The sequence below is a fragment of the Mustelus asterias genome, chromosome 22, assembly GCF_964213995.1.
Source record: "Mustelus asterias chromosome 22, sMusAst1.hap1.1, whole genome shotgun sequence".
NCBI classification, from domain to species: Eukaryota; Metazoa; Chordata; class Chondrichthyes; order Carcharhiniformes; family Triakidae; genus Mustelus; species Mustelus asterias.
This window is the reverse complement of record NC_135822.1, coordinates 21,584,080-21,611,462: the sequence shown is the minus strand read 5'-3', so window position 1 is coordinate 21,611,462 and position 27,383 is coordinate 21,584,080. Positions and strand designations below refer to the sequence as shown.

Sequence of the window (27,383 nt, the reverse complement as noted above, 5' to 3'; positions counted from 1 at the left end):
TTAAATTGCTATTTCTTACTCTTTGGTGTTCTGTAATACCCTCCCAATACAACAGATTCAGTATTAAAATTTTACAGCCTGGAATAGTTAACTCCCTACCTTGCCTCAGCTGGAGTCAAGTTTTCATTAAAACTACATTCTGGTTTCACAACCTTATTTCCATTGTATCACACATGCAAATAAAATACCATGACCCATCATATTCTTTAGTACGTTTCCCTTTAGTTCTTTTTCACTATTCTAAAATAAAGTGGTGATAATTGAACGTAAATCAAAAGGAGGAACTTACTAGATTTAATAAGTAAAAAAATAAATGTTAAAATAAGACAAAATAGAAAATTAGACCTGGTGGCCTCTCCAGGGTATTAAACAGGGTAGAAGGGAGATTTGTAGACGTTTTACTCATGATCTCAGAAACACTCTCAATTGAGGAACTGATCCCTTAGATTGGAAAATTGTCAATGCCACTCCACTACGGGGAGGTTATTAGAATCTATTTGGCACATAGTGACAGAGCACTTGGGCAAACATGAACTGATTAGAGAACCAACATGGAATAATGGAATGCAAGATACCTCACTATCCTAGCTGAATTGTTGAGCTGACCAACGTGATAGATAAGAGAGACAATCAATAAGTTTCCACACGTGAGTGTATTAACAAAATTGAGTGTGTATGGAAGGGAAGGCAACCCATTAGAAATAGGTGGGAGAGATACTGAAGGATACAGAGAATAGGAATAATGGATATGCTTTCAAATTGGCAGGATACAACTAGTGGTGTCCTACAGGGGTCTACCGTGGGCCTCACTTAGCTGAAGGAAGAGAGATCATGAAGTATACCCAAGTTTGCTGACACCAAGTTAAATAGTACAGTAAGTCATGTGAATAGGAGTGGAAAGTTGCAAACAAATATTGCTGGTTTTGCCTATTCATTTAATCTATGGTAACAAGTGGATATCAAGCAGAATGTGTCAGGTCATCTACTTGGAATCTGAGACACAGATCAATAGTACTTTCTAAATGACAAGCTAGCAACTGGAAAATGAGCAGAGATTTGGGGTTCAAATACAAAAATCACTAAACACTAAAAATGATACAAAACAATTTTGAAAGGCTAATGGAATATTGGGCTTTATCTCAGGGACTGGAATCCAAAGAGGTTGAAATTATGATGGTTATGTAATGCTGTGATGAGCGCAGCATTTGGTTGTCACCATACCTTAGGAAGGAGAGATTGGGCTTGGAGGGGTTACAGCACAGTTTCACCAGAATAGTACTGACTGGAGTAAAGGGGTTAAATTATGGAGACATTTACATGGGCTAGCTGGAATATAGAAGGAGATGATGTAACTGATGTGTCTAAGATGATTGAGAAACTGTTTCCTGTAGGGGGAGTTCAGAACCAAGGGCCAAAACATTAAAATTAGAACTAGGCTGCTTGGGGTGATGTCAGGACGAACCACTTCACACAAGGGGTAGTGGAAATCTGAAAGTCCCTCCCCCCCAAAACTTTTGAGGCGGGTGGGTCAATAAAAATTTTTAAACCGAGATTGATTTTGTTAGACAAAAGGTATAAACAATTACAGACCAAGGCAGGAAACGATACAGATCCATTGTGATCCAATTGAATGGCGAAACATTCTGGAGAGGCTGAGCGTGTACCTAAATGGTCAGTTATTCCAATACAACATTTCTGCCTTACACATGCAACAGCAACTTGCTTCATTCTGTAACAGGGTCAATGTAGAAGATAGTCCCAATGCAGGTCTCATGTTGTTCATTTTAAACTCAAATGTATCAATCATGTGAAAAATTTACAAACGTAAACAACTACATCGTACTTCCCCCGACAAGCACACTGTCTTGACACCTTATCTCAAGTCATAACATTTGATTATAAAGTCATCACTGCTGTATGTCTTTATTCTACTGTACAATATGCTCAAAGGGATCAATGCACTCAAATCCTCCACACACAACCTTGAAACCTGCAAACATTCATTTGGCTGCCAGAATGGAAATTTCTAAACATACAGACACCCAAGCTTTAAGGAATGACAAACTTAATGGCTAGTAAAGATTGAAGCTTCTATATTTACAGCAGGAAGGTCTGTACACTAGCTAAATGTGGGCACAGCACCCAGCAAAATTGCAGTTAAAATTTTTGATCTCAGTCCTAATCTAGTTAGGAAAATGACTGCATCAACCATCTATATGACAGTGATCCAGCTGCTTCTTATTTTCACATGTGGTGCCCTTGCAGCAATCATGGTGTCTCTTCTCCATCATACATTATAAGTGGATTAAACATTCGAACCACTGTTCAACCTTTGAATATGCAGCACTTCCAAAACCAGTGCTTGCAGATTGCACATCGCTATTAATAAAATGCCCACTCACAACCTGCTGTCTAGCCATCCATTTTCTCCTTGAACTCCCAGACAAAACCAATTACAAACATTTATCAGTCCTCATTATGACCAAAGAGTCTTTTGGGTCCATACTAAGTTGCAGTGCCAGCAAACAAACGGCAAAGAATTAAATGTATTCCAGAGCTTAGCACTTTTTCTTTTAAAGTGAGCAGAGGGAGCGGAGAGAGGAAAGATTTTGACAAATTGTCAAGATCATTTGCCTCTGCTTCTGAATTAATCATTGCAGAAAACAGATTTATTTCAAAACTGCAATAGCATTTCTGCTCATAAACCAGTACAATTTTTAAGATCAGCACAATCAAACATTTCTCAAACATAATGAGCCAAGTAGTCTCCGGTGCTGTAAACTTTGACTTGTATTTGATCAATCAAGACACAAAAAGAAACCTTGCATTGATTAAAAAAAGCTCATTCAGCAATCAGAGTTACAAGAGGCTCATTAAAGAAACTATTTGACTTCCACTTCAACTACCATATAACAAACTGCATTCAAGTGGAATGCATCTGAAAGCGGAACCTCCAGCAAAAATCATAGTCACATTCCAGTAGCAATTCTACCAAATATGGCATGAGAATAAACATATCGCAGCTGTGGCTAAATCTTGCACACCCACACTGCTGGGTCTGTAGTCAGCAGAATCAAATATACCATAGATGATAACCATCTGGAGTCTGGGCAAGTCAAAACTCTAATGAGAATTCCAGATAACAAAGACAAAGTTTCAGCTGAAATTTTATTTGAGACATGACATCATCCTGACTCAGCAAGCATGTCATGTCTCAACATTTAGTGTGGATTACTTTATAGTAATTGATCGGTTTTATTTTTTACATTTGGAGTTTGGTTTTACATATGCTGTATTCAAGCCAATGCTACTAATTACTATCAAGAATATCCAGTCAAATGTAATTCTTAAAAATACCCTATGCTGAACTTTTCAGTTGCTATATCTGTTCAGAATACGATTAACTCGGACAATCTTTAGCTGAGTGCCTACTTCAGGGCATTTCTCATCTGTGTCATTTTCAACTTTGATATACCCCCATCAGTGAATCATTAAGGACATGTGATTATTAGCATGAGAAATTGAGGTTCTCGAGCCCAAATTTGTTTCAGAGACATGGGCACTGTTGGCTAGGGCAGCATTGATTGCCTGTCCCTAACTGCCCTAGAGAAGTTGGTGGTGAGCCAACTTCTTAAGCAACTGCAGTTCAGGTGATCTAAGTACACCCACAGTGTTTCTAGGAAGGGAATTCCATGATTTTGACCCAGCAAAAGTGAAGCTTACTTCCCACAAGCAAAATGATCCTTTGTTGCATCCTCCTGGGAACTGTACAATGGGTACTATTTCCCAGCGATAGCACCACAATAGCCTCAAGTTTCATGTAATTTCAGGTCAACTAATTTATGATCAACCACATTTTATTAAAATCAAAAACTACACAACATATCAGATGAGACACATTTCACTCTCTAGACAAGACACCAACTGGACTTTCCGTTACAGTTCAATGAAAAGGCAGAAACTGAGTGGTAGGAGCACATTACATATCACAAACAGAAAGAGATGCTGTAAAGGGAGGTTTAAAGAGGATCAATAAAGTGATAATTGTCAAATATTCAAATGGTCACTCAAGAGTTCACTGGCAGAACAGATTGAAGCTGAAAATCAGTACACCCTATCTAAGTCACCAATGGCAACATACATTTAACATAAAAGCAGCTCCAATCACTCATCAATATAGAAGTGAATTAGAACAGATCGAGCCTCAAAGTGGAGAGATGGTGAAAATTTGGGTTTCGAGAAAGCAAAAGAAAGAAAGGGGCTTGGGGAAGTGTTCCAGAGAGCAGGGATCTGTAGTCAGCAGAATCAAATATACCATAGATGATAACCATCTGGAGTCTGGGCAAGTCAAAACTCAAATGAGAATTCCAAACCTTAAGTCCAAGGTTTAATCATCAGGGTTGGGCTAAGGGCACAATGTCTGAGTCAGTGACTTGGAACTCGTGGGAGGGTCGCAGGATCATAAACGAGTACAGCACGGAAGATTGTCACTCAGATCATCAAGTGGTGCGCCGACTCCTTTGAAGAACAGTCTAGTTAGTCCTACTTCCCCACCCATACCCCATATCTCTACAATTTGTTCTCCTTCAAGTGTTTAACATATTCCCTTCTGGAGTCTTTGATTGAATCTACAGGCAGCACTTTCCAAATCCCAGCCACTCATTCCATGAAAAAGCTTTTCCTGATATCACCTCCATTTGTTTTGTCAACATCTTGACTCTGTGCCCCCAGATTATCAACCCTTCTGCAATTAAAACAGTTGCCCCTTCCTTATTTATCTAAAATTTGAAGCATCTCTATCAAATCTCCTCTTAGCCTTCACTATTCTAAGGAGACAACCTTTAAAATTGTACCATTTATTTTGTATTGTCTCTCATGCATCACCTAACACTCATTTGCTGTGTGTCCACACGGTGCACCAGCCTATTCTCATGAAGTCTATTACTCTAAAAATTTTACAGACGGATATAGATAGGCTAGGAGAATGGGCCAAAATTTGGCACATGGAGTTTAATGTGGATAAGTGTGAGGTTACCCATTTTGGCAGAAAAAATAGAAAGGCAAATTACCTAAATGGAAAGCAGATTCAAAATGCGTGCGGGCAGAGGGATCACGTTCATGAATCACAAAGTCGGTATGCAGGTACAGCATGTAATAAAGGCAAATGGGATGTTGGCATTTATTGCAGAGGCGGGAGTATAAAAATAGAGGTGTTGTTGCAATTGCATAGGGTGTTGGTGAGACCACACCTGGAATAGTGTGCCGAGTTTTGATCTCTTGATTTGAGGAAGGATGTGGTGGCATTGGAACAGTTCAGAGGGGGTTTATCAGATTGATTCTGGGGATGAAAGGGTTGACGTATGAGGAGATTAAACAGTTTGGGCTTATACTTGCTGGAGTTTAGAAGGATGAAGGGGAATCTGATCGAGGTATATAAAATACTAAAAGTGATTGATAAAGTAAGTGTAGACCAAATGTTTCCTCTTCTGGGGCAATCTAGAACAAGAGGTCCCAGGTATAGGTTGAAAGGCAGTACATTTAAAACTGAGATGAGGAGGAACTAGTTCTCGCAGAGGGTGGTGAATTTGTGGAACTCGCTGCCCCATAATACGGGTGGAGTCTGAATCACGAAATGGTTTCAAGAAGCAGATAGATATATTTCTAATAAAAAAGGGATAGGGGGATATGGGGAACAGGTGGGGAGGTGGATTTGAGACCAGGAAGAGATCAGCCATGATCTGATTGAATGGCAGAGCAGGCTTGAAGGGGTGAATTTGCCTACTTCTGCTCCTAATTCCTATGTTCCTACTACTATCTTCCTCACGTTCAAGTCATCTACTAATTTCAAAATTCTAAGCATGAATTTTTATTTATGCCCTTTAAATATGCCTGTGATTGTGGCACAGGCCAGAGAAGACTGTAGAGATGCAGACAGGGATTAAGTTGCATTGAGGAACAAGATGCCGAAGATCAGTGAGGACTGTGGTAACAGATGAGAGAGCCAGAGTTTTACATAAATTGGAGTTTTGGGAGGGTGGACAATGCAAAGTCAGCAATAAGACCGTCAGAAGGATTAAGAGAAGCAACGAAGTGATACAGCTGGGTATTATCAACATATTGAAGCTTACTCCCTGATTTGGAAACTGTTGCAGATGGACAGCATTTACATAATCAAGTGAAATCCTGGAATGAATTGTAATATTTTACTGCGCAAAGTAGTCTCTTGCAGTTGTACCAACTGTCCAAAAGAACATTTAAGAACCATTGACCTGCCTATTTCCTTACAGCTTTTTTTCCATCTTTGAAGGAGGCCAGTTGATACAGCTGTTAAAAAGGCACGTGGGATCGTTGGTTTCACTGGCTGTCTTGTCTGGAGACAATACACATCTTTTTAGCCTGTCTTGATGCTCTCTCCACTCACATTGTTTTGTTTCTTAAAGACTTGATTAGTTGTAAGTATTCGCATTCCAACCATTATTCATGTAAATTGAGTCTGTGTCTTTATATGCTCTGTTTGTGAACAGAATTCCCACTCACCTGAAGAAGGGGCTTGGAGCTCCGAAAGCTTGTGTGGCTTTTGCTACCAAATAAACCTGTTGGACTTTAACCTGGTGTTGTTAAACTTCTTACTGTATAAATAGAGGCAGAGTTCAAAAGGAAGTTACGGTGAACCTTTACAAATCACTGGTTAGGCCTTAACTGGGGTAATATGTTCAATTCTGGGCACCACACTTTAGGAAGGCTTGGAGACAGTGCAGAGATGTACTAGATGAAAAATATATTCAGATAAATGGGTAGACAAGAGAAATTTAGATTTTTCTCCTTAAGCAAAGATGGTTATGTGAAAATTTAATAGAGACAATCAAAATTCTGAGGGCTTTCGACAGAGTAATTTGACAGAAACCATTTCCAGTGGCAAGAGAATCAATAACCAGAGGTAGTTGGCAAAGAACCTCAGAGGGATGAGCAAAATGTTTGTTTAAAAACAAAACACAGCGAGTTACGATAACCTCAATGTGCTTTCGAAAAAGGGTGGTGGAAGCAAAATCAATCATAACTTTCAAAAGGGAGTTGGATAAATACTTGAAGGGACAACAATTATAAGGTGATAGGAAAACAAGAAGGGCATATGGCTTAATGAATGGCTCTAAGAGCTAGCATGCGCAAAATGTGCCAAACAGTGCTCAGTGTTATATAATTCTTTTAAAAACAGCTGTGGATTCCACTTGCACCACCTTCCAGCTGGACATTCCATTTTCTAGCAACCTTGAGTAAAAGAAAATTCTTCTAATAGTTTCCTCCACTCTTGAGGATATTAAATTTATGGCTTCTGCAGTTCTGATTTACCTCATCAAGGCTCCTTAGACAGCATCTTCCAAATCCATGACCACTACCACCTAGAAGGACAAGGGCAGCAGACACATGGGAACGCCACCACCTGGAGGTTCCCCTCCCAAGTCATTCTGACTTGGAAATATAGAACATAGAACATGGAACATTACAGCGCAGTACAGGCCCTTCGGCCCTCGATGTTGTGCCGACCAGTGGTACCAATCTAAAGCCCCTCTAATCTACACTATTCCAATCTCATCCATATGTTTATCCAATAATCATTTGAATGCTCTTAATGTTGACGAGTCCACTACTGCTGCAGACAGGGCATTCCACGCCCTTACTACTCTGAGTAAAGAACCTACCTCTAACATCTGTCCTATATCTATCACCCCTCAATTTAAAGTTGTGTCCCCTCGTGCTAGACAACACCATCCGAGGAAAAAGGCTCTCACTATCCACCCTATCTAATCCTCTGATCATCTTGTATGCCTCTATTAAGTCACCTCTTAACCTTCTTCTCTCTAACGAAAACAACCTCAAGCCCCTCAGCCTTTCCTCATACGATTTTCCCACCATACCAGGCAACATCCTGGTAAATCTCCTCTGCACCCTTTCCAACACTTCCACAACTTTCCTATAATACGGCGACCAGAACTGTACGCAATACTCCAAATGCGGCCGCACCAGAGTTTTGTACAGTTGCAGCATGACCTCCTGGCTCCGAAACTCAATCCCTCTATCAATAAAAGCTAACACACCGTACGCCTTCTTAACAACCCTATCAACCTGGGTGCCAACTTTCAGGGATCTATGCACATGGACACCCAGATCCCTCTGTTCATCCACACTACCAAGTATCTTACCATTAGCCCAGTACTCTGTATTCCTGTTACTCCTTCCAAAGTGAATCACCTCACACTTTTCCGCATTAAACTCCATTTGCCACCTCTCAGCCCAGCTCTGCAGCTTATCTATGTCCCTCTGTAACCTGCCACTTCCCTCCGCACTGTCGACAACTCCACCGACTTTAGTGTCATCCACAAATTTACTAATCCATCCTTCCACGCCCTCATCCAAGTCATTAATAAAAATGACAAACAGCAGTGGCCCCAAAACAGATCCTTGCGTTACACCAGTAGTAACTGAACTCCAGGATGAATATTTCCCATCAACCACCACCCTTTGTTTTCTTACAGCTAGCCAATTCCTGATTCAAACCACTAAATCACCCTCAATCCCATATGTCTGTATTTTCTGCAAAAGCTTACCATGGGGAACCTTATCAAACGCTTTGCTGAAATCCATATACACCACATCAACTGCTTTACCCTCATCCACCTCTTTGGTCACCTTCTCAAAGAACTCAATAAGGTTTGTGAGGCACGACCTACCCTTCACAAAACCGTGCTGACTATCCCTAATCAAATTATTCCTTTCTAGGTGATTATAAATCCTATCACTTATAATCCTTTCCAATACTTTGCCCACAACAGAAGTAAGGCTCACCGGTCTATAATTACCAGGGTTGTCCCTACTCCCCTTCTTGAACAAGGGGACAATATTTGCTATCCTCCAGTCTTCTGGCACTGTTCCTGTAGACAATGACGACACAAAGATCAAAGCCAAAGGCTCTGCAATCTCCTCTCTAGCCTCCCAGAGAATCCTAGGATAAATCCCATCCAGCCCAGGGGACTTATCTATTTTTACCCTTTCCAGAATTGCTAACACCTCCTCCTTATGAACATCAATCCCATCCAATCCAACAGCCTGCATCTAAGTACTCCCCTCGACAACACTGTCCCTCTCCAGTGTGAATACCGACGAAAAATATTCATTTAGTGCCTCTCCTATCTCTTCAGACTCCACGCACAACTTCCCACTCCTGTCCCTGACTGGCCCTAATCTTACCCTAGTCATTCTTTTACTCCTGACATACCTATATAAAGCTTTAGGGTTACCTGCCAAAGACTTCTCATGTCCCCTCCTGGCTCTTAACTCTTTCTTTAGGTCCTTCCTGGCTAACTTGTAACTCTCAAGCGCCCTAACTGAGCCGTCACATCTCATCTTAACAGAAGTCTCCTTCTTCCTCTTCACAAGAGATTCAACCTCCTTAGTAAACCACGGTTCCCTCACACGTCTGCTTCCTCCCTGCCTGACAGGTACATATTTATCAAGGACGCGTAGTAGCTGTTCCTTGAACAAGTTCCACATTACAATTGTGCCCATCCCCTGCAGTTTCCTTCCCCAACCTATGCCAGCTAAATCTCGCCTAATCGCATCATAATTTCCTTTCCCCCAGCTATAACTCTTGCCCTTTGGTATATACCTATCCTTTTCCATTGCTAAAGTAAACGTAATCGAATTGTGGTCACTGTCACCAAAGTGCTCACCTACCTCCAAATCTAACACCTGGCCTGGTTCATTACCCAGTACCAAATCCAATGTGGCCTCGCCTCTTGTTGGTCTATCTACATACTGCATCAGGAAGCCTTCCTGCACACACTGGACAAAAACCGACCCCTCTAAAGTACTCAAACTATAGCTTTTCCAGTCAATATTTGTAAAGTTAAAGTCCCCCAGTACAACTACCCTGTTACTTTCGCTCCTATCCAGAATTATCTTTGCAATCTTTTCCTCTACATCTCTGGAACTTTTCGGAGGTCTATAAAAAACTCCCAACAGGGTGACCTCTCCTTTCCTGTTTCTAACCTCAGCCCAAACTACCTCAGTAGACGAGTCCTCATCAAATGTCCTTTCTGCCACCGTAATACTGTCCTTGACTAACAATGCCACATCTCCCCCTCTTTTACCACCTTCCCTGCACTTACTGAAACATCTAAACCCCGGAACCTGCAACAACCATTCCTGTCCCTGCTCTATCCATGTCTCCGAGATGGCCACAACATCGAAATCCCAGGTACCAACCCATGCTGCAAGCTCACCCACCTTATTCCGGATGCTCCTGGCATTGAAGTATACACACTTCAAACCGCCTTCCTGCCTGCCAGTACACTCCTGCGACTCTGAAACCTCATCCATGACCTCACTACTCTCAACCTCCTCGTACACCGGAGCTACAATTCAGGTACCCACCCCGCTGCTGAATTAGTTTAAACCCTCCCAAAGAGCATTAGCAAATTTCCCCCCCAAGATATTGGTACCCCTCTGGTTCAAGTGCAGACCATCCTGTTTGTAGAGGTCCCACCTACCCCAGAAATCATATATCACTGTTCCCATATATCCCTGTTCCTTCACTGTCGTTGGGTCAAAATCCTGGAACTCCCTTTCGAACAGCACTGTAGGTCTACCTACTCCACAGGGACTACAGCAGCTCAACACCACTGTCGAGGGCAATTAGGGATGGGCAATGAATGCTCCGTCTCAATCTCCTCAGCCAACTGCTCCATAATAAACCCCGAAAGAAGGACAACTCCAAGCATCTTCCTTCCCACCCCTCACAGTAAGACTGCTCCAGAAATGCCCGAATCCCCCCCTGCATTTTCACTCCAAATACCATACAAGTGGATTTCTTCAAATCTGAGTATCTATCTTGTGCATCGGCCCTTACTCCACATTTCTCTATAATTGCTTCTTAGCCCCTGACCGACACCAGTTGCCCACCAAGTCTGTTCTTATTACTTTGCAGTTGTTCCCCCAACTCCCATTCCTTTTTGGATTCCCTCCCCATTCAATTCCTGATCATTGTCTTCCCTTTGCTTCCCTTCCCATGTTGGTTGGTTTCCAGTGGCTTTTTCTCAGAAACAAGAACAAGAGTAGACCACCTAGACTCAAGTCCATTCTGTCAAGTTAGGAAACTCTTCTATGTGCACAGGATGGTCTAAGTTCAAAAGTCTTCCACAAATGGCAGTTGATGTGGGGTCAATGAGGGAAACCAATATCAAACCAAGCTGCAAAAATTAATGCATCTAGTGGGCACAGAAACCTCTTCTCATTTTATACAACATGAGTGAGAGGAGGATAGTTCATGCCATGTATTTCCTTTTAATTAAAAAAATGGATTAAGAGATAACAAAGTTTTTTTATTTTTCATTTATTTTTGGCCACATTACTGCTCATTATGATCTCTATCGTGGCAACTCTTTTGCTCACCTGTAAACTACTTACATCACTCATCAGGCTCTTAAACACAACTAGCTCTGACTTCAACTTTTCCACTTTCTCATTGAGTTCCTTCTGAATGGCTTCAGCTTCCTGAGAATCCTGAAATCACAAGCACAGAGCTCTCAGCTGTCACAAAAAAACCACGGAACAACTGCAAACATTAAATGAAGTACAGGTTTAGTTGTGACATCACAATCAGGAAACCGAGGATGAGCACAGCACGATCAAACCAACTCTGCAACTCTGCAATACAACCTTTTTGTATAGCAAAAAATCACCAGGTTGAAAGCTAGCATTAGCCTTTTCAGACTTGCTTTATTGTGCTGATTAGAATGAAGCATTTTTAAAAATGTAATTCTGAATTACATAAAAGGTTAAAGCATATGCTTTCAACTTTGGAACCCAAGTTTGAATCTACCTCAGACCACAAAAGGGTGTTGTGAAATGAGCCTGAAGCATCAACACAGTAAGGACGTCTGTAATTTGCAATTGGGTACAGAAAGCACATTAATTGACATTTTGATTCAATACAAGAGTAAGGAGGACAGACGTTAGCAGAATGAGCAGATAGGTTGCAGATGTAATTCAATGTGAAGAAGTTATGCGTTTGAGAGATAAAACAAGAAACGGAAAAATGTGGATGGAGTAAAAGTCTTGGTGCAAGTGCCTACAGATTATTCCATAAAAAAAGGCCAACAGTAATTTTGATTTTTATAAATAGCGTGATCACATACAAGACTGAAGATTCATGCAAGGCAATGGTTAGGCCAATGTCAGAGTAGTAGTGTGTGCAGTTTTGAATAACCCATTATATAGTCACAAGAAAACACAAGCTTAGATTCACCAGCAAGATACCATGAATGGAAAACTGTTTCTATCAAGTTCAAGAAAAAAAACTTAAAAGATATTGGCAGAAAATAGATTCCAGTCTCAATTTAAGCAGAGGATGCCATTGTAGTCCTGATTTTGCACAGAGTAGAGGGAAATTAATTTTGGAACTAGAAATCCACTTAATCACATCTCAAATTACAGTGCCCACATTTAAGTGTACAACCATGACTAACAAAAGAAATTAAGGATAATATTAGATCCAAAGGAGTCATAGAAAGTTGCCAGAAAAAGTTGCCCGAGGATTGAGAACAGTTCAGCTGAGATAGCGGGATTGTCATGTGATGAGAGATTGGGTCAACTGGGCCTGTATTCGCTGAAATTTAGAAGAATGAGGGGGGGGGATCTAATTGGAACACAAAATTCTGACGAGGGGATAGACTGGACACAGGGATGTTGTTTCCTCTGGCTAGAATGTTGAGTACAGTAAGAAGTTTAAGAACACCAGGTTAAAGTCCAACAGGTTTATTTGGTAGCAAAAGCCACAGAACATGGGGTCACAATCTCAAGTTACGAGAGGGACAATTTAGAACAGAGATGAGGAAAAACTTCTTCATTCAAGATGGTGGATAACCTGTGGGAATTTTTTTTTTGAAATCACAGAAGGCAGTGAAGGCCAAGTCACTGAACATATTTAAGTGGATAGATTTCTAGATCCTAAAGGTGTTAAGAGGTATGGAGAACACAAGAGTGTTGTGCTGAGATAGAGCATCCGCCACAAACAAATTGAATGGCAGAGCAGATTTGAAAGGCCGAGTGGCCTACTTCTGCTCCTATTTTCCATGTTAACACCCACCGTCCAAAACAACAACCCAAAGCATGCACACACCAATAATTCACTGATATTTTGGACTAACTCATGAAAAATAAAATGTTCATATCTTACCACCTGCAGTGCAGCCACAATTTCCTGCAGATGCTCTCTGAGACCGAGTTCTTGTTCCCACCTAAAAGGTAGAAGACAGATATTGTTACAACAGGAATCATAACACTACAATGATTGAACTAACAGTTTTCAAAGCAACACAGTAACAGCTGAGATAATAGTTGGAGCAAGTACGTCAGATTAATTTTGATGCAAGCCAACTTTTGTTCAATTAGGGAGTACATCTCAGATTATCAACTGCAGGTTACAATCCATTACCTTTCCCAACAGCAGACGCACCATCAGATAAAACACATCAATTTTCTTGACCTTCCTCATGTGCAATAGGATATAGGTATTTAGTTCTGGCCAGCAATTTGGAAAAAATCAACATGTCAATTCTATTTGCACCATTCACTTGCAGGGATGAGCATCAAAACATCAAGTGTCCCTGAAGTCGAATTTAGATCGTATTAGAGAAGCTATCACAACTCCGAGCCACCCAAGGAGCATTTAGTCACCAAAGCAGTTCCAATAATAAGTAATTTCACAACTGCTGATGCAAGTCTTGGATTATGCATCACCTCTGTGGTGGCAAGGTAGAGGATATCTCAGACTCAGTACAGAAAATTCTGACAGGGTGGGTTGGAGGAGAGTATGGTGAGATGATCATGGTCTATGGAAACAATAATAGCATTGAGATCTTATAGAGTTTCAGAATTTAGGTAGGAAACTTGAATAGTTTCTCAAAGGTAGTAATCCCTGGATTCCCCCAGTGTCTTATGCTGGTGTGTATAGGAGAAAAAAAATAAAGCAGATAAACATATGGTTGGAAAATGTTGCCAGAAGGGAGGGCTACAAATTCCTGACATATTGGGACAAGTTCTGGGAAGCAGGATCTGTAAAAGATAGGTTGCATCTGAAAAAGGCTGAATTGGTGCATTTCTGAAGGAAGGAAATGGGACCAATTGTTCAGCTCTTACAAAGAGGTACAATTAGTGAATGGTCTACTTTCACGTCTCACAAATTGTTAATCAGCCCACATGATTGTTAGGAAATGCAAATCGTACGTTTCAAAGAACACACTATCTTTTGATCAAAAGATCAAAGTGGCATGTTTTCTTCACTTGATTACCAGATGCTCGATGTGACCAAATAACAAACAATTATAATTTGCAGACACTAGTCCTTTGGACCTTCTGGACTGTCTAGCCAACTTCCGACAAGTTACGCTGGTGCATCTCTTAATCCAATACCTCTGAAGCCTGTGTGCTGGCAGGAACCAGCACAAGTATTTTTAAATCCAATCAGATTTTACGGTTTCATGTTCCATGCTTTTAATAAGTTCCACATGTTTACACAGAAATGTATATGACCAGAAAAGAAACCCGAGGTTTATTGAGTAGAGTTCATACTTATCGTTTCACTAAAAATATTTTGCACGAATTTCTCATCATACTGAATTTTGAAATGTGTCCTTGAATTTTGTGAACAGAAAAACATTCGTATCCAGATCTCCAAAACCTTTATTCTTAAAAATATTCATTCTCTTTTCAAGACAGAAAAGCCCTAAATTGCTAACTCACTGCACCAAGTTCTGTCCTTTTCAGTCTGGAATTAATCTGATGCATAGCTTTTCTACCTCATCCAAAACCTTAATATCCTTTTAACAATGAGGAGAACAAAACTCTATTCTGGATATGGTCACAAAGCCACAATTTGATAACTATTTCTCTTGCCTTAGAAGTTACACCTTTGGCTGTAGATCCCAACCTTTTATTTTGCTGCCTCTAAACACTATAAAAGGAATAATTGGCAATTTGGTCGTGCAAGTTCACTTGGGGATCAGCAATCATAATATGATAGAATTCTTCATCAAGGTGGAGAGTGACATAGTTAATTCTGAGACTAGGGCCCCGAATCTAAAAAAAAGTTACAATGTATGAGGTGCGAGTTGACAATAAAGAATTGGGGAATGCTACTTAGAGATGACGATGGACAGGCAATGGTAAATATTCAGAGGGCACGAGTGCAACAATTATTCATTCCTGTCACACAAAAATAAAATGGGAAAGATGGCCAAACCATGGTTTACAATGGAAGTTAGAGATCGTATTAGATCCAAGGAAGAGGCATACACGTTGGCCAGAAAAAGCAGCAGAGCTGTGGATTGGGAGCAATTTAGAATTCAGCAAAAAAGGGCAAAGGGAATAAGGGGAAAATAGAGTAGAAGAGTAAGCTTCTGGGGAACATAAATCTGACTGCAAATGCTTTTGTAGGTATGTGAAGAGAAAAAGAATTGGTGAAGACAAATGTAGGTCCCTTGCAGTCAGAAGCAGGGCAGTTTATAATGGGGAACAAAGAAATGGCTGACCAACTAAATACATACTTCGGTTCTGTCTTTGCAAAGGAGGTCACTAATAACCTACCAGAAGTGTTCAGGAACACAGGGTTTACTGAGAGGAAGAAACTGAAGAAATCAGTATTAGTAGGGAAATGATGTTGGGGGAATTAATGGGATTGAAGGCTGATAAATCCTCACGGCCTGATAATCTATATCCCAGAGTACTTAAGCAAAAGGTCCTAGAAATAGTGGATGCATTGGTGGTCATCTTCCAATAGTCTAGACGCTGGAACAGTTCCTACAGATTGGAGGGTAGCAAATGTAACCCTACTATTTAAAAAGGGAGGTTAAAAGAAAACAGGGAATTATAGACCAGTCAGCCCGACATCGGTAGTGGGGAAAAAGCTAGATTCCATGATAAAGGATTTAATAGCGGAGCACTTGGAAAACAGTGGCAGGATCGGACAGAGTCAGCATGGATTTACAAATATTGACAAAATTACTGGAATTCTTTCAGAATGTAACTAGTAGAGTTGATGAGGGGATATGATTTATTTGGACTTTGAGAAGGCTTTTGACCAGGCCCCACATAAGAGATTAGTGTGTAAAATTAAGTGCATGGGATTAGGGATAATGCATTGAGATGGATAGAAAACAGATGGGAAACAGAGTAGGAACAAATGGGTCTTTTCCAAATGGCAGGCAGTGACTAGTGGGGTACCGCAGGGATCAATGTTAGGACCCCAGCTATTCGCAAAGTAAGTTCATGATTTAGATGAGGGAACTAAATGTAATACCTCCAAATTTGCAGATAACACAAAGCTGGGTGGGATGGTGAGTTATAAGGAAGATGTAGAGATGCTTCAATATGATTTAGACAAGTTGAATGAGGGGGCAAATGCATGGCAGATATAATATGGATAATGTGAGGTTATCCAATTAGATAACAAAAACAGGAAGGCAGATTATCTGAATGTCTATAAATTGAGGGGGGGGTGGGGGAGAGGAGGAGGAGAATGTGCAATGAGACTTGGGTGTCCTTGTACACCAGTTGCTGAAAGCACGCAGATGCAGCAGGTGGTGAAGATGACAAATGGTATGTTTGCTTTCATACCAAGAGGATTCAAGTACAGTAGCAGGGATGTCTTGCTGCATTTATACAGGGCCTTGGTGAGACCACACCTGGAAAAGAGTATGCAGTTTTGGTCCCCTTATCTGAGGAAGGATATTTTTGGAGGGAGTGCAGTGATGGTTTACTAGACTGATTCCTGGGATGGCAGGACTGACGTACATGGAGAGATTGAGTTGGTTAGGATACTTGTTGGCATTTAGAAGAATGAGGGGGCCATCTCATAGTGACCAAGTATCTATTAATTTTTAAAAAGTTTTAATTTCTCTTTCTGGGTAGATGCAGGGTAGATGCAGAAAGCATGTTCCCGATGGCCAGGGGTCACAGTCTGAGGATATTGGGAAGACTATTTCGGACTGAGATGAGGAGAAATTTCTTACCCAGAGTGGGGAGCCTGTGGAATTCTCTACTATAAAAACAGCTAAAGCCAAAATGTTGTGTGTTTTCAAGAAGGAGTTAGACATAGCTCTTGAGGCTAAAGGGATCAAAGGATATGGGGGGGAAAAGCGGGAACAGGTTAGTGAATTGGATGATCAGCCGTGATCATAATGAATGGAGAAGCAGGCTCGAAGGGCTGAATGGCTCCTGTTCTTATTTTCTATGTTTCTATACCAAAAGTGCTCAACGCGCTCAGCAAAACCCCTTCCTAAAAATCTTATTTCTGTATTCACATGAATGCATTTCTCTTTTTTTATATAATTCATCCTCAAGGGCAATAAGTGTTGACCTTGCCAGCAATCCCAAGGACAAATTTGAAAATAACTCAACAAGCCAGTTTGTCTAAGGATATATGAATTCTATTTGCATTACAGCGAAGAGTTTGTGCAATCTTCTGTTTCAAATGTCTTGCTCAATGCTTGAATAATCTATTTGTGTACCGATTATTAATTATATTTAGTGAAAAATTAACACAAGTATAACATAATTGACAAAAGAAAAATAGTTAAACATGACTTTACATGGACTAAATTGCAACCTGTTCTGTTCCCCATGCTACTAAAAGTGCTCCAGGCCAGCCTCGAATCTTGCTCGACTGCTGCTAATATTTTAATACCTTTGGTTCAAAACTACGGGACAGAGGGATTAAGATTTAGAATCAGACTGGAGAGCCTTCTTTTAAGTCAACTCTTGAAATACGCTAGAATAAAAAAATCCGTTTATTACCTGTGCAATGCATTTACATTCAGACTGTTCTCAATCCATTCAATCCACTAAATTTGGATAAATATCACCAAAATAACTGTCAGAAAACTGGGACAGTTGTCTGTCTTTGGCATAGAATAAGCTTTTACACTAATTGATTTGCTCAAGGTTCTCTTCAGAAATCTATTCAATTTAGATCCAAGTTGCTCTTCTCAAAATGAATGAGCCTATGATATAAATAGCAAGGCCAGTTCTACTTAATTATTGATATGGTTGGGAAATCCTGGTGAAGCAAACATAAATGCTGCACTGGAGAGAGGAAGAGAGGAAGAGGCTGGTCTGAACTAAGCATTAAAAAAGACCAAACCGCTTGATCTTGTTTGTAGGGCCTTCTATTGTGCATTATTGTGAGGCTAACCAAAAGGTATAAGCAATGGGCTAAGAGGGTCACCTCAAGGGATGGTTGTCCTTGCCCTTTTGCAAGACACCCCAGGCAAGGGTTCCATGACCAATGGTAGTGGAACCAGCAAATTTTCAAGATGTTGATAGAACAGCTGGAGCCTCCAGGGACAACGACTATTTATACGCAGAGAATCCTTCAGAAAGAGGACTTGTGTTTTCTTTTAAGCTAACAGGAAGTGAACAGGAAACCAACTCATATTCTTTTCCTAGTCACATTGCTCATTTCTCATTAAAGCTGAAAATGGAAGGCCCTTGAGCAAATGAACAATGAAGTGCAGCGGCATGGAGAAATGAGCAAAGGACCTTTCCAATATTATATCTAACAGTGCATTTTAAGTAGGACAAAATAAACTCAAAACAATACAAAGGATTATTTTTCTCTACATCACTGGCTGATCAGCCAAGCTCTAGGAAAACAGTACACGGCACAAGAAAAATCGGAAATGCACCGACCATGGTAGAAGAAAATAATACATTAACTCTTCTCTCATATTCACAATGTGAAGAGAAAATCACAATATAAAACTATATACAAAGAAATAAATAATGCTGTGAAAACTATTGAGGTATTCCCCTCTGGTCCATAGCAGGGAAAATGCTGACACACAATTCCCCCGAATGGCCTATTTCTTGTGGCTGAAGAAATCCTCCCAGAGGCAATATGACCTTCCAGAGGAACCCCAACATGGTCTTCATTGCCACAAATCTAAGAAAATTGTCGAGAACAAAACCACAAACTCTTCATTGCATTTGTCAACCTGACCAAGGCATTTGACTCATGTACTGCAACAAGGCCTGGATTGTGCATCAGCTACACTTGAGAATTTTAGAGAAAGCCCATCAGTAATGCCTCTGCCTCATCCTCCAGACACAATGGAGGGACTGTGGAACAAAAACTTGTGTCCTTCTTGAAGCCAGCTCCACACAAATGGCAAAACTCCCACAAAATCAAATTCAATGGGTGGGCATCATGTCTGGATAGCCAAAAAAATCCTCCCTAGCCAGGTCCTGCTTTCAAAGACACTCTGAAACTCTTCTTAAAGCATGGCATCTTTGATATTAATGACTGGGAGGAGCTGACCACTAATCATTCAGAATGGCAACAACTTGACAATCAGGCTGCATCATGCTTTGAGTCATAATTTCTTAATAATGAGGCAGAGCAGTGGCAAAGGAGGAAAGAATAAGAATCAAATCCTAGTTTCAGGACCTGCTTACCTCGTAGAAATTTATGAACCCGAGTAGATGTCAACCATGAATCGAGGGACATTCAGCGACAGCAATAAAATTACTAACCTCCAATAGCTCTCAAGCTCAATACACTTTCCATAATTGACGGTGTGCAGTTGAATCAGGTCCACTCTAAACTGTCCATTCAATGAAACAGGAAATTGGGGAACATAAATACATATAACTTCCATTGTAGATGTCTTTCACAACCTCAAGATAGCTAAAGTGCCTGATTGTGGGCAAAGTACTTTTTATGCACAGTTACTATTGGAATATAAGAAAACATGGCAGCCAATTTGCACTTGGCAAGGAGCAATAAATGTTTCCTAGAACACCAGGAGAACTTGCCCGCTATTCCAGAAGTGTCTTGGCATCTTTTACTTCCACCTGATGAAGCAAATGGGACTCACTGCTCAGCTAACAGAAAGCAGCACTCCCTCAGAACTGCAATTAAAAGTCAGCCTAGCGCATGTACTAAATTCTTGGAGTGGCCTTGAACTCTCAGCCTTCTGATTCAGAAGGAAGTGCTACCAATACAAATATTTCTCCACTGAGTAACACCCAAAAAGGCTTGTCCAAAGGAGGGAAGAAAGAAAAATCAAATGCATGTCCTCACACCTGTGACCTCAGAGCAACATCACACAAGCTGTTTACCTTTAATGGCAATGAGAATGTGCCAGAATTTATATTTATATTGTAGTCTACATTTTGCTTGATAAAACACAAATTTAGAAAGTAAATAACTCACTAAAACATACAAAAATAATTCATTCTAATTTTAGCTTTGACATTATTGTATATGGTCAGAGAATACTTTCCTGCAGAGAATCCTGATGGTACTCTGTTTGAGATATTAAGGATATCCTACTATGATCGGTTAGTTGGTTGATACAATTTGTCCATCAGGGTAGAAATGTATAATGCATTATTCTGCTCCTAGAAGGCGACATTTCCCATGAGCTTACAAAGAGTAATTATTGTTCGACCTATACCTGCACAAATCCAACTTTTACTTTGTATTCTGATTGCAAATCATAACCCAGGCCAATTTAGAGGCTGTGGACATTGAAAATCCCATATTTAATGTTCGAAGAGATTTAGGTTATGTTTTAAATTTCTATATTTTTAATTATTACATACACATTTCCTTTCAACTCACAGATATGCTTGTATCAAAATATAATGTTTTTATGATGTTAACTAGCTATTTCCCCAGTGGCAATATTCACAGTGAGCATGAAGATTTACTGTTTTATAACAGGGATGTTATGCAATACATCCAGACCTCTGATTCATTATCAGAATAAATTATAGAATGTAACAGCACTGGAGGTGGGCACTCTGCCAGCGCTTTGAAAGTGCAATTGCATTTTGTCCCATCACCCCAAACAGTTGCCCATTGCTCTGCAAGTTCCACATTTTCAAATACCTGACCAACTCCCTTTTAAAATTACTTATGGAATCAAATTGCACGTCACTTAGGTAGAGAGTCCAGATCCTGACAACTATAAAAGAGTAAAAAAAAATTCTTCCCTCCTTTTCTGGATCTTTTGCCAATGATTTTAAATCAACAAGCTCTGATTATTTAGAAACCCAAGTGACCTATAAGATTTTTTTTAAAAACACCTTATCAACATTCCCTGGATGTGCTATATAGACACCAAGATGCCTCTGCTCCCTACATTTCAGAATATTACCATTATATGCTGTCTTTCCATAATTGTCTTCCCAAAGTGTATCACTTCTCACCTCTTTGTATTGAGCCTCATTTGCCATGCTTCTGCTCAGTTCATCCTAAAACCTACAAATATCCTCATTACTATATATTAAGTTGCCAAGTTTTATATCATTTGCAAACTTTATAGTGCTGCTCCCTGAATGTAAATCGTTTATTACATTTGAAAAGAGCAATCAACTTAAAACAAACTCTTGGGGACCACCATTGCAAACCACCTCCTAGGCTGAAAAACACTTATCCGTCACCATTCACTGCATCCAGTCACTGGGCCAAATCTGTCACAATCCCCTCAGTTCCATGGGCTTCAATCTTCTTAATAAATGTCCCATGGGCACTTCATAGGAATGCCTTCAGAGTATCATATAACGTCTATTGCACAACCATAGTCAACCTTGTTACCTCAATTAATTCCATCAAGTTACCCGAACAGTAAGAAATCCATGTAGGGTCTTTTCAATAAACTACGGCCTTTCCAAAAAAAAAGTTCATTTTATCCCTGATAATGTTTCCAATAATTTCCCTACCACCCATGTTAGGCTGACTGGTTTGCAGTTTCATAGTTAATCCCTTTCCCCTTCCTTGAATAGTGGCATAACATTAACAACTTTCATATTGTGGCACTAATTCTGTATCCAATGGTGATTGAAAGGTTATGATCAATGCCTCAGCTATTCCTATCTCTACTTCTTTCAGCAACCTAGTGTGCATTCCATCTGGACCAGGTGACTTACCAATAAAGTCCCATTTTATAACAAGTATCCTGGAATTTTATGCAAAAAATGTGGTGTCTTGTGAATGTCTTGAGTATTAGATCTTTTACTATATACTAACTTTAATCCCTTACCCTTTTTGAAATTGCCATTTAAAGCAACAACAGTATGCTGGTTGTCGGTGGACACCCTGGGGGTGGAGATTTCTGCTTATTTGACACAAGTAATTGGGATTTAAATACCCAGCGATAAAAAATGGAAACTTGGGCATTTGTTTTGTTCATAATTATACTACACTACCTATTGGTTCCTAAATCTGAACACATTTGGTTGCCATGGAGAGGTGGCAATAAGAGCTGTGCACAAAAAAATTCCTGCAACTGTATGTGTTCAAAATAGTTGTAAAATTACACCCATAATTTCAGGAGTAGCAAGAAAAAAATCATTTTTGTTTTATTGCTTTTTTTGAGCAACGAGATCATATTTTTTTCAATGTATTTTTACTGCAGTGCATGAGTCATGTTAAAAATTGGAAAGTTTCCAAGGTAGCATATCTTTAGAAATACGTATGTAATGTGCACAAATGGCTTGAAATTTTAATTATCACATCAAAAAATATAGGATGTGAACTTTGGGTGACATGTCCCAATGATATCTCAGGGGAAATTCCAGCCTTGGTGAGTTAGGGTGGATTTTAAGTGCACTGGGAGTTAACCTGGGTTTTTGGTAATCTTGAGGGAATGACTTTATTGCTTGATAGTCTGGGATTGGGGTGAAGCAGCTAGCATGGTCCAATATAACTGTGCTGGAGAATAATGAGTTTGGAAAACTATGAAGGGAGGTTATGCTTCAGTTACACAGAGCACTAATGAGACCACATCTGGACTATTGGTCACCTTATTTAAGGATGTAAATATATTGGAAGCAGTTCAGAGAAGGTTTACCAGACTATTACCTGGAATGGATGGGTTGTCTTATGCAGAAACATTGCACATGCTAGGCTTGTATCTGCTGGAAGCAGATTGTTGAGAAGAGTAAGAGGTGTCTTGATTGAAACATACAAGATCCTGAAGGGTCCTGACAGGATGTGGAGAAAATGTTTCCTCTTGTGGAAGAAGTTGGAACTAAGGGTCATTGTTTAAAAATAAGGGGCTGCCCATTTAGAATCATAGAAACCCTTCAGTGCAGAAAGAGGCCATTTGGCCCATCGAGTCTGCACCGACCACAATCCCACCCAGGCCCTACCCCCATATCCCTACATATTTTACCCGCTAATCCCTCGAATCTACACATCTCAGGACACTAAGGGACAATTTTAGCATGGCCAATCAATCTAACCCGCACATCTTTGGACTGTGGGAGGAAACTGCAGCACCCGGAGGAAACCCACGCAGACACGAGGAGAATGTGCAAACTCCACACAGACGGTGACCCAAGCCGGGAATCGAACCCAGATCCTTGGAGCTGTGAAGCAGCAGTGCTAACCACTGTGCCGCCAGTGATGAAGTGAAACATTTTTTTTTGAGTCTTTGGAACTCTTCCTGACAAGGTGTGGAAACAAAGTCTTTGAATATTTTTAAGGCAGAGCTGGATAGGTTATTAGCAAGCAAGGAGGTGATAGGTTAATCAGGGTAAGCAAGATGCAGATTTGTGGTTACTATCAGGTTAGTCATGATCTTATTGAATGGTCGAGTAGGCTGAAGGGGCCGAATGAAGGGGCCTTGCTCGTATGTTAAGGGGGAATCTATGGTTTGGCAGAACAAGAGGTGCTCTCAAATTCCTTGGATCTTCCACATCACCCAGCTTTCCCCCGAAGTAGTTTTTTCTTTTATAATGGGAAATGTACTACTTCACATTTACTGCATATTGATTTCCACCTGCCACTTTTGTTGACCATGCCACCTATGTAGCAAAATTCCACTGCAGCTTCCTTTGATCTTGTACTATTTACTATGCTTACCTTTTTAGAATGGACCTCAAATATGGACACCAAACTTTCTCGTCTCATATCAAAATCACTGATATGTTATACATGGTGAACAGAAACAAAACCTATGGGATACTACAACATTCCCAACCACAGAGAAACTATCCTTCATTCCGACTGTTTCCCAGTTTCTAAGCAGTTTTTAAATTCAACTTGCAGCCAACAAGTTATGTACCCCTTAGTATTCTCCAATAGTTTCTGGTGTGGAACCTCATGGAAAGCTTTCAAGGTAAATCCGTGTACACCACAACCATTGCTTTTCTCCATCCATGACATCCTTGCCTCCTCAAAGAACTTGGATCAGGTTTGTCAAGCACAGTCCTCCTTTCCGAGATCTTCACTGGTTGTTTCTAACAATCTCCTCTTCATATATTTAATAATTTAATCAGCAATTGACAACTGCAAAATATTTTCAACTACAGATGTGAAACTGGCCTGTAATTATCTGGGTTAGCTTGGTCACCCTTTTTCAAGAAATCTGTGTAGGTATTTATTTCTGTACACTTGCCTCTGCCTCTCTCTCCACTCCCTCTTTCACAATTGTCCCCAAGCAGAATGTGACACCTCTAGACCAAAACACAGGTAAATGCTAGTCTGAGAAACTTTCAAAGGTCAACCTGTTTTTCTTAAGATAAAACTATTCAAAATAGGCTGATGAAAAACACCATCTCTGTGAGCCTTGTTTTGTATATGGTCTCAACTTCAATTTTCCACGTCGTTTACATTGAAACCATTCCCAGAGAACACAAACTGAAACACTTCAATAGAAGCTGAAGCTGACTAAAATGCGCACAGTGTAAATGCACAAAATACAGGTCTGCTTTCTGCTAAGAAATTCAAGGTATGGGTAAAAATTAGGGCTGAATCTCTGCACGGGTTTATCTACCCTGCTGCCATAACTTCAGCAAAAGTGGTGTGGAAATTTTGGAAAAGATTACGAGTGTGAAGGTTTGAAATTCACCGACAGTCTTGTCCTCATGCTGTGCCAGAAACCTGATCAGTTTGGGTGTGGTGGATCCCACCACACCTAATCAGGCGTGGCTGACTCTGTTCCAAGCGTCATTCAAATTTACTTAGTGTAGCTTAATGCAGGATTCCATTTATGACATGCTACAATCTCAATTTAATTGGGTAAGTCTGTACTTGTCAAAAGGACATTTTTGCAGACGAGTGGAAAAGTTCACTCCACTGAAAGCTTAGCAACAGTATTATAATCCACCAATATTCAAGAAACAAACAGTCCCAAGACAATTAGAAAAAAAACAACATAACCTATTTGCCAAGGTAATAGCAAAACAAAACTACTGCTTCCCCATGTAATTTGCAAAACCACCCAAACGCAATGTACTTAAGCTGACTCGTGCAAAATTCAGGGAACAAAACAGTTAATCAAATTAATTTAAAATTCAGAAAGTTTTTGAAAATTATGTTTATATTTCTACAATGATACATAGCCTGTTGACTTTAACAGTATTCCTGCAGCCTCCCAGTCTAACAAAGCAACTACACAGCTGCGATTTCACTGAATTTCCATTAGCTATGGTAATACGGTAATCTCAAAACCACTAAACTAGGAACTAAGTCAGTGTTAGATTTCGGATTTTGCTAGTCTCTGGCTATTCGAGCCAGCTCAAGGATTGTTCAGGCCACTGAATGAGGGAAAAGACTTATGTGAAGGCATTAACTAGTTGGTGCACCAGTATGCCAATGCAGCATGTAGCCCAACAAGCCGGTAAGTTATTTTACATAAAAATTAATGCAAAACAGCTTAAAAAACAAGCAGTCTTTGGACATCACTGGTTTTTAAATAGCCAGATTTGGGACACTGTACTTGTATAATCCAGACGAAGGCAACGGAGACATTTTATATGAGCTGCTCTCATTTGCTCATCAGGTTTCTCTGGGTGGTGGGGAGAAAATAAAAAGGAGAGAACACAAGGTGAACTTGGTTTTTAGATAATTAGCATTGTTCATGTTCTTTTGGAAGACAACTCAAAACCACAACGCTTTCCCCAATATGCATTACCTGTGATTTGATTAAATTCTTGAATAATTCTTGAACAGACAGATGGGTAAGGCTTAGTAGATCCAAAGTACATAAACCACCTCTTTTTCATTCAGCTGTTGCATCATTAAATTCCAACCTTGTATAATCATCTCTTTATTCCAACAAAGACGCAATACCACAAATCAGTTGGTGAGAGAACTGTGGTTTTGATGATACACCCCTACAACACACCACAAGGCTTGCAAACAAGAAAAAGGTGCTCATTAAACATTAGTCAGATTTTGCGAACAACTGTAATATAGAACACACTGTTCAGCTCTCACTTTCTCTGCCCTTCAAGAGTAAATATTAAAACTCGCATGCTACTCTCAAAGTTGTGCGCTCTGGCTAACATATCAGAGAAAAAAATCCAATGGTAACAATTTAATTGTTCATTTATCTCTTTGCATTTGTAAGATTTGTTAGCATAGCAAGAAAGGCTGGCATATTTAGCTCCATCTCAACAACCAGTGCACACTTAAAATACATTGTTAACTATATGAAGTCAATAAATGACTATTTTCTCAAGATACCGTACAGGTCTAATTTATTTGCAAGCTTTCATCCTAAAAAGATAATCCCCATTTCCCCAATTACATTGCAGGTGAGCAGAGAGTACAACCTAAGATTGACAGGTTAAAATCGTCTATCGTAGGAAGGTCATTCTGGAGATAACTTGAATCCCAAAGAGAGCTTGGTCAACACGAAACCCTGAAGTGGATTTATTCAAAAGGTTGTGCACGCTCTTTGTACATATGTAAACAGTCTCTTCTAGACTAGCTCGCAGTCACCCTGGCGTGTGCCATTAGTTCTTTTTCCAAGAATTAAAAAATGGTGAAACCCTAGATTAGAGCAAACCTTCAAGTTCACAATATCAAAAATGTATTACTCATAGTAGCCTCACCCTAGCCCTATCCTACCCAACCCACAACATCATTTAATTATGTGTAGACAAACATGCAAATTCTCAGAATAAATGACAAAATGTTTTCATCGCCAAGTCAACTTTGATGTGTTTTGAGACACACCTTGGCGTTTTGGTGTTGCAACTTGCCTAAAAAAATTAGAATGCAGCGGAATCATAAAACATCATCCTGAAAAAACACTGAATTACAGTCATGACCTCCTCCCAGTAACCACTAAGCTTCTGGCACATTTGAAGTGCAAACAAACTTGAAACAACTTGCGTTTATTTAAAAGTTTCCACTATCTTAGAACAAACAAAGTGCTTCAGATGCAATTAAGTGCTCCTACAATGCAGGCAGTTGATTTGCACACAGCATGGTACCACAAACAGCAATGACATAAATTGCTAGATAATCTGTTTTTGATCATGTTGGCCAGGACAAAGAACTCCCCTGCTCTTTCTCAAATGATGCAATG

At 40.0% G+C, this 27,383-nt stretch overlaps 1 protein-coding gene across 4 annotated transcripts in view; it reads right to left on the bottom strand.

Annotated features, from left to right (window-relative positions):
* Positions 1-27,383, bottom strand: part of LOC144509904 (intermediate filament family orphan 2-like) — a 53,384-nt gene that overhangs the window by 13,752 nt on the left and 12,249 nt on the right. For 2 of the 4 annotated variants that reach the window (XM_078238882.1, XM_078238880.1), the window contains exons 2-3: positions 13,232-13,292; positions 11,461-11,556 (exon numbers count right to left, since the gene is read on the bottom strand). In XM_078238882.1, the coding sequence (XP_078095008.1) occupies positions 11,461-11,556; positions 13,232-13,292 (157 nt within the window). Of the gene's footprint in view, positions 1-11,445; positions 11,557-13,231; positions 13,293-27,383 lie in introns of all 4 variants that reach the window. The other 2 variants (XM_078238879.1, XM_078238881.1) reach the window with 1 other exon arrangement.